The sequence below is a fragment of the Tachysurus vachellii genome, chromosome 1 (assembly GCF_030014155.1).
Source record: "Tachysurus vachellii isolate PV-2020 chromosome 1, HZAU_Pvac_v1, whole genome shotgun sequence".
Lineage (NCBI taxonomy): Eukaryota > Metazoa > Chordata > Actinopteri > Siluriformes > Bagridae > Tachysurus > Tachysurus vachellii.
Window position 1 is genome coordinate 39,952,629 of NC_083460.1, and position 8,682 is coordinate 39,961,310.

General features: G+C 43.5%; 1 protein-coding gene across 2 annotated transcripts in view; it reads left to right on the top strand.

Annotated features, from left to right (window-relative positions):
- The window catches only part of sbf2 (SET binding factor 2), a 115,468-nt gene that overhangs the window by 45,694 nt on the left and 61,092 nt on the right, over nt 1-8,682 (top strand). For both annotated transcript variants that reach the window (XM_060864121.1, XM_060864041.1), the window contains exons 6-7: nt 1,158-1,263; nt 8,100-8,232. In XM_060864121.1, the coding sequence (XP_060720104.1) occupies nt 1,158-1,263; nt 8,100-8,232 (239 nt within the window). The remainder of the gene's footprint in view (nt 1-1,157; nt 1,264-8,099; nt 8,233-8,682) is intronic.

Genomic DNA, 8,682 nt, shown 5'->3' on the forward strand with positions numbered 1-8,682 from the left:
GCTGATCGGGGAGGTTTAAGTCCTGTCTCTTAAAACTTCTCTATCCTAAAATGCCATCGGTGCAGCAGAACGTCGACCCACGATGCACTGGAAAAACCAAGGAGCATTTATACTCACAGTGCCGCCGTGTCTTCTGAAGTCTCTCCAGTTCATCTCAGCTCACTCGAGTCATCCGGCATGAGCAAAGTCACCGCCCGAGGACACGATATTAATGTGATTTTTTTTTTTAAATGGACTCTGTCTTTTTCTGCATTTGTGTTACTTAATCTGTGTAACAGTTGTATACAGTAACTTGTGTTTATGCACTTGATCTAAATGCAACCAGATATTTGTGGTTCTGAGGTTTTTTGCATGTAAATTGACATCTGGCTCTCAAACTTCTCATCAAATTTCCATTAAACACAAGTAACAGCTTATAAGTTTAAAGACAATCGATAAACTTTCGGTTTCGGGACAGAGGAAGGAACGCAGGTCGATACGATCTGAAACGTTGGACCCTGAGAATAATTAACAGGTTTTGGTTTAATGCGCTGATCCATTTCACAATCCCTCCTGCAGACCTTATTCTTCCCAGTTGCTCAGTGAGATCAAACACAGCACCAGTTACAAACCGGAGGAAAGGACCAAACTCCTCCTCCTCCAAACCTCTACACATACAAACACCAGGGATCGTAGCGTCCGTCGGCGTCCGGCTTTCGCTTCATGATTTGTTCAGCGCGACGTGCCGCTCTGTAGAAGCCACACGTCGGGAAAGTTTGCACTCAGCACTACGACTGACTCGTATTTGCTGTAGACTGCTGCTCAGCTTGCCAGGTTTATTTTTGGGGGAAACCTATGATTTTGGTTTTTTCTCTGTGCTACTACTAGCACGCTGGCTAAAATTAATCGGTTGTGATGTGGTAACAGTACGGGATAAATTCAACATGACACGATACACAACCATTAAATAAAGTCATCCGAGAGCCGCGTGGTTCATAGAGTTGCTTTTCTTGACTCATTGCGGCAGTGATTCCCTCTTAAGTTGTGGCTTTAAAGCTCTCCACAATCCTGACTCTTTTATTAATGTAATGAAATGTCGTCATGAGTAAAATATGGTTCTGTGTCAGTGCCTTGTTCAGTGATGCTGTGGATGTCACTGTTTGTGTCCCTGTTTGCAGAAACTCTTTTCTCTTGGAGCTGGAGACCGACAGCTGATTCAGACTCCACAAAATGATGGCCTGCCTGTTACCAATAAAAGTGTTGCTCTCCTCTTCCAGCAGCTAGGTGAGACTCACTCACTCACTCACTCACTCACTCTCTCACTCACTCACTCACTCTCTCTTGCTCACTCACTCACTCACTCACTCACTCACTCACTCACTCTCGCTCACTCACTCACTCACTCACTCACTCACTCACTCACTCTCGCTCACTCACTCACTCACTCACTCACTCACTCACTCACTCACTCTCGCTCACTCACTCACTCACTCACTCACTCACTCACTCACTCACTCTCTCTTGCTCGCTCACTCACTCACTCACTCACTCTCGCTCACTCACTCACTCACTCACTCACTCACTCACTCTCGCTCACTCACTCACTCACTCACTCTCGCTCGCTCACTCACTCACTCACTCACTCTCTCACTCTTGCTCGCTCGCTCACTCACTCACTCGCTTGCTCACTCACTCACTCTCACTCTCGCTCACTTGCTCGCTCGCTCACTCACTCACTCACTATCGCTCACTCACTCACTCACTCACTCTTGCTCACTCACTCACTCACTCACTCACTCTTGCTCACTCACTCGCTCACTCACTCACTCACTCACTCACTCACTCACTCACTCACTCACTCACTCACTCACTCACTCACTCACTCACTCACTCACTCACTCACTCTCGCTCGCTCACTCACTCACTCTCTCTTGCTCGCTCACTCACTCACTCACTCTCTCTTGCTCGCTCACTCACACTCACTCACACACGCTCTCTCTGTCGCTCGCTCACACTCACTTACCCACTCATACTCGCTCGCTCGCTCACTCACTCACAATCACTCACTCACAGTCACACTCACTCACTCACTCACTCACTCACTCACTCACTCACTCTCTCTTGCTCGCTCACTCACACTCACTCACACACACGCTCTCTCTGTCGCTCACTCACACTCACTTACCCACTCATACTCGCTCGCTCGCTCACTCACTCACAATCACTCACTCACAGTCACACTCACTCACTCACTCACTCACTCACTTACTCACTCACTTACCCACTCACACTCGCTCGCACGCTCACTCACTCACAATCACTCACTCACAATCAGTCACACTCACTCACTCACTCACTCACTTACTTACCCACTCACTCACAATCACTCACTCACTCACTCACTCACTCACTTACCCACTCACACTCGCTCGCACGCTCACTCACTCACTCACAATCATTCGCTCACTCACTCACTCACAATCATTCACTCACTCACTCACCCACTCACACTCGCTCGCACGCTCACTCACTCACAATCGCTCACTCACTCACAATCATTCACTCACTCACAATCACTCACTCACTCACTCACTCACAATCACTCACTCACTCACTCACAATCACTCACTCACTCACTCTCTCACTTACTCACTCACTTACCCACTCATACTCGCTCGCTCGCTCACTCACAATCACTCACTCACAATCAGTCACACTCACTCTCTCACTTACTCACTCACTTACCCACTCGCACGCTCACTCACTCACACTCACTCACTCACTCACTCACAATCACTCACTCACTCACTCACTCACTCACTCTCTCACTTACTCACTTACCCACTCATACTCGCTCGCTCGCTCACTCACTCACAATCACTCACTCACAATCAGTCACACTCACTCTCTCACTTACTCACTCACTTACCCACTCACACTCGCACGCTCACTCACTCACACTCACTCACTCACTCACTCACAATCACTCTCTCTCGCTCGCTCACTCACACTCCCTTACCCACTCACACTCGCTCGCTCACTCACTCACTCACTCAATCGCTCACTCACACTCGCTCGCACATTCTCACTCACTCACCCACTCATTCACACTCACCCTCTCACACACTCTCGCTCGCTTGCTCACTCACCCACTCACTCGTACTCACTCGCTTGCTCACTCACACTCGCTCGCTCACTCACTCATTCACTCACACTCACTCAGTCACTGTTCATCTGTTTCCTCCATTTATCCATCAGCCAGTTCATCTTTGCCAAATCCAACATCATTGATTAACGCTTCATTTAATATGTTTAGAACCAGGACTGTATATTGCATTAAAATGCTTTAATGTGAAATTGATCCTTTTCGATGCACTGGAAGCTCTCTGGAATTTAGTTATTGCAAGTTTTAAACTGCTTTTTTCTTTTTCTTTCTGGACACAAGCTTTAAATAAATAAGATGTTCTGTCAAATCTCCCGAGAATCTTTTGAAATGAGTAAAAATATCTAATAATAATAGGATTTATACTCTTATAATCTTCTAACCATTATTAAGTTCATTGGTCCTGTCTAGCAGCTTATTAGACTTGACTAACAGCTCATTGGATTTTGACTAGTAGCACGTTGGACTTATATAGCAACACATTGGATTTGACTAACAGCTCATTGGACTTGACTAGAAGAAGCTCATTGGACTTGACTAGCAGCTTATTAGACTTGACTAGCAGCACATTAGATTTTGACTAGCAGCACATTAGATTTTAACTAGCAGCACATTAGATTTGACTAGCAGCACATTAGATTTGAGTAGCAGCACATTAGATTTTGAGTAGCAGCACATTGGACTTGACTAGCAGCACATTAGATTTTGACTAGCAGCACATTAGATTTTGAGTAGCAGCACATTAGATTTTGACTAGCAGCACATTAGATTTTGACTAGCAGCACATTAGATTTTGACTAGCAGCTCATTAGATTTTGAGTAGCAGCACATTAGACTTGACTAGCAGCACATTAGATTTTGACTAGCAGCACATTAGATTTTGACTAGCAGCACATTAGATTTTGAGTAGCAGCACATTAGATTTGACTAGCAGCACATTAGATTTTGAGTAGCAGCACATTAGACTTGACTAGCAGCACATTAGATTTTGACTAGCAGCACATTACATTTTGACTAGCAGCACATTAGATTTTGACTAGCAGCACATTAGATTTTGACTAGCAGCACATTAGATTTTGAGTAGCAGCACATTGGACTTGACTAGCAGCACATTAGATTTTGACTAGCAGCACATTAGATTTTGAGTAGCAGCACATTAGATTTTGACTAGCAGCACATTAGATTTTGAGTAGCAGCACATTGGACTTGACTAGCAGCACATTAGATTTTGAGTAGCAGCACATTGGACTTGACTAGCAGCACATTAGATTTTGAGTAGCAGCACATTAGATTTTGAGTAGCAGCACATTAGATTTTGAGTAGCAGCACATTAGATTTTGAGTAGCAGCACATTAGATTTTGAGTAGCAGCACATTAGATTTTGAGTAGCAGCACATTAGATTTTGAGTAGCAGCACATTAGATTTTGAGTAGCAGCACATTAGATTTTGAGTAGCAGCACATTAGATTTTGACTAGCAGCACATTAGATTTTGACTAGCAGCACATTAGATTTTGAGTAGCAGCACATTGGACTTGACTAGCAGCACATTAGATTTTGACTAGCAGCACATTGGACTTGACTAGCAGCACATTAGATTTTGACTAGCAGCACATTAGATTTTGACTAGCAGCTCACTGGACTTGACTAGCAGCACATTAGATTTTGAGTAGCAGCACATTGGACTTGACTAGCAGCACATTAGATTTTGAGTAGCAGCACATTAGATTTTGAGTAGCAGCACATTAGATTTTGACTAGCAGCACATTAGATTTTGAGTAGCAGCACATTAGATTTTGACTAGCAGCACATTAGATTTTGACTAGCAGCACATTAGATTTTGACTAGCAGCTCACTGGACTTGACTAGCAGCACATTAGATTTTGAGTAGCAGCACATTGGACTTGACTAGCAGCACATTAGATTTTGAGTAGCAGCACATTAGATTTTGACTAGCAGCACATTAGATTTTGAGTAGCAGCACATTAGATTTTGAGTAGCAGCACATTAGATTTTGACTAGCAGCACATTAGATTTTGACTAGCAGCACATTAGATTTTGACTAGCAGCACATTAGATTTTGACTAGCAGCACATTAGATTTTGAGTAGCAGCACATTAGATTTTGACTAGCAGCACATTAGATTTTGAGTAGCAGCACATTAGATTTTGAGTAGCAGCACATTAGATTTTGAGTAGCAGCACATTAGATTTTGAGTAGCAGCACATTAGATTTTGAGTAGCAGCACATTGGACTTGACTAGCAGCACATTAGATTTTGACTAGCAGCACATTGGACTTGACCAGCAGTTCACTGGACTTTGACAGTTTATTAGACTTGACTAGCAGCTCATTGGCCAAAATTAGCATTAAAAATAATCTGTATGTTTAACATTTACAGAACCAGGATTCAAGGTTCTGTTTGAATTTACCGAGTCCATGTTGTTGTTTCTTGTGGTTGCTTTTTCTTCTGTGTGTTCCATACTGTACATGAACTACTTGTTTTTGTAAGGTAACGATTGAGACGTGTAAACCGTTATGGCTCTTGGTGCTCTGACATGAGGTTGTGCAATGTTTTCATTCACATTTTGTACATTTTGTTACACGTCAGTGGAAATAATTCCAAGGAGTGGAAATAATTCTTTTGTCTCGTCAAACGAAAGCGCTGAAAGCTCGATATCCCATGAAAACCAGAGGTAGTGACCTCCTGTGGAATGTTTTAATAGTTAGCATGCCTAGGTTCGGAGACGTGCATGAACCTTTTTCACTAATAACAATGCGCGTTTCTGGACGTTATTAGAAGGTTAAGAGTTTATATTGCAGAAAAAAATATCCACACCTTGACTCTCTCCTGGGACTGGCTTGTGTCAAACCTCCAACATTCACAGAAACGGAGACATCAACTGCGATAGGCCTCACATGTGTAATCGTGATGCGAATTCCAGAATATTTAACGTGCGCTTCATATTTTGTTAGCGTGTCTATGTGCTGCGCTCAAGCCAGACTTCGTGTGTGCTGAAAAGCTTTCTCTTATCACGCGAGACCTCATAGGTTTAGGAGTTTAAAGCCAACAACAAACACACACTCTGCAACATGTTACTGCTCACTTGAACTTGAAAGACCTTCAGGAAGACGTGAGAACAGGATTCACTGGAAGTGCCAACTTTGTCAATCGTAAAGAGATTTTTATGCCTTCGTGCGATAAACAACGCGCTCGCGAAATCCGCTGAACATCAGGACCTGCAGCATTGCTCTCTCTCTGTGAAGCATGCAGCTTGCCTCGGCTTCTCTATCTGACACTCACCAGCTTGAGAATGCCTTGCTCTCCAGAGACCACTGACTTGCTTAATAGTTTGTAAAAAAAGCCTGTCTTAAGATTGATGCTTGTGGCTGCCTGCTTATAAATGAACTGTTGAAACAAACCGCAGAGGCTGGAAGCTCGTCAGGTCGGTCGTTACCTTTTATTTTTGTTTACCGCGAACTGAAACTACTGACAGAGCTGCTGCAGTGTGATGTGGGACATAAACAGAGTCAATGTCTTCTCCAGTAAAGTGTTTTACTGCACGAATAAAAATACATGTTTATTAACACACACAGTGCTTTTTGTCACTTCCGCTATAGCAGCTGTACAAAGCCGTTCCTTCTCCAGAAATAAAAAGGCACAAAGCCTGAAGTTTTTTCCCGGAAATTAAAAAAGCTCAGGACAGTCAAACACGTTGGGTGGCAGCAACACTGCCTTTCACTGCACCGTGTTTCTCCTTACATAACCAATCAGAACATCATCCAGAAACCAGCAGAAGCCGCTCCCAGAAACGTCTTCCAGCCCCGTCTTCTTTCAAAGGAAGTGCAGACCTGGCGGAACAGGAAGTAGTTTGTCTGTAGCGTGCCCTCAGCTTGTTGTCTGTTGCCCTGCATTTATTTGGGAGCTCTGTTTCCAGCTGATAAGTAAATACCTCAAGGTTGGAGAGACTGTGTGTGTGTGTGTGTGTGTGTGTGAGAGAGAGAGAGAAAATATCTTTCAGATTATGAAACCTGTTGTCTTCTGTTTAGCTGATGCAATGAAGCGTTTCTTCCGACAGAGGCCAAGGACACCAGCTAGGGATGTAAACATGCTTGAGACACGACATAAATCTGAACTATTACATTCTTCCTTGAGAACTCGTTATTTTGCTTTACGGTGGCTGATTGTGGAGGTTAATACGGTTTTCTGGAAGGTGTGCATCCCAGGAATTCTCAGTAATCACACAGTCAGTTGTTATTACAGTGACATACAAAAAAGTGCCTGTTCATTTCCCAAGCCTTCATCATCCGTAGCTCGGCCTGTGCTCGTGCTCGTGTTCGTATCGTGTTCCTGTTTGCCGTCAGACTCATAGCTGACACCCAGCTGAACCGTTGACCCGGGGCCGTTCTTGCGGATGCCCCTGTCACCGTTTGGCCCTTTCTATCTTTCTCCGACTTGTGATTAATGCTCTCCTTGGTATGTTAGTAACAAACAAAAACAGGAACCGTAAACCATTTCTCTTCTCCTGACAGTTCATTTGCTTATTTATTTTGTTTACCGAATCCATAAAACGTGTTGTCTTGTGAATATAACGCGCTTATCCTGTCGGAAACGAAGCGATGATTTATGAGGAACGTGAACTGCAGTGATCGCTTTCAGTATAGCGTGAAATTATTCCGCGTTCCAGGACCCTTGTGTAACTCGCCTGTTTCGCATTATGTCGGACATTTGGTCTTGGTTTTCAGGGGTCGTGTTTGTGACTGTCTGATGGGTTAGAAATGAAATCATCAGCATTTTTACTAGACTGTAACACAGCACCATTCGTGACTCTGGTCTCGAAAACAACCCGAGTTATTTTTAGAAGGATTTTGTCATTCGTAGCCGCATGTCCGCTCGATAGCGGCTTCCTAATAGAACGCGCTTTAATTCTATTTTTTATGTTGTTGATTTCATTTCAGGCATCCAGAATGTTCTGAGTCTCTTTTGTGCAGTTCTCACAGAACACAAGGTTCTGTTCCACTCCAGCAGCTACCAGAGACTTGGCGAGGCCTGTCGAGCTTTGGAAGCCCTGATGTTTCCTCTCAAATACAGGTGTGTGAAGAAAAAAATAAAAACGGACAGGACGGCGGGTTTGTATTAAAACATAAACCTCACAATCTGTGTGTGTATCTGTCGGGCTTCGAATAATAGCATCCTTACAGTAGGAGGAGTTCTGTCCAGATTTTAATGCTCCTTAGCTGTGGATAAAAGAACCCAATGGAAATATCCTGGAATATTTTCAGCGGGAACGTCCTCACACACCGCTGTGCCACGTGCTCGTGTCATTAGATAACAGAATGTTTTCGTGCTCGAGTGACAGCTTGTGACTCTTGAATCTGATTGGTTAAATGAGTCATTTTCTTTAATCAGCCTCTTTTTTTTTTTTATCCAACAAATTTGAGCACGGAAAGTTCAGCACAAGTCGAGTGTCACAGATGGACGCTCGTGAAATAAAATCATTAGTTCTTAGTCTTTTTGTTTTCATTTTTATTTATTTGTATT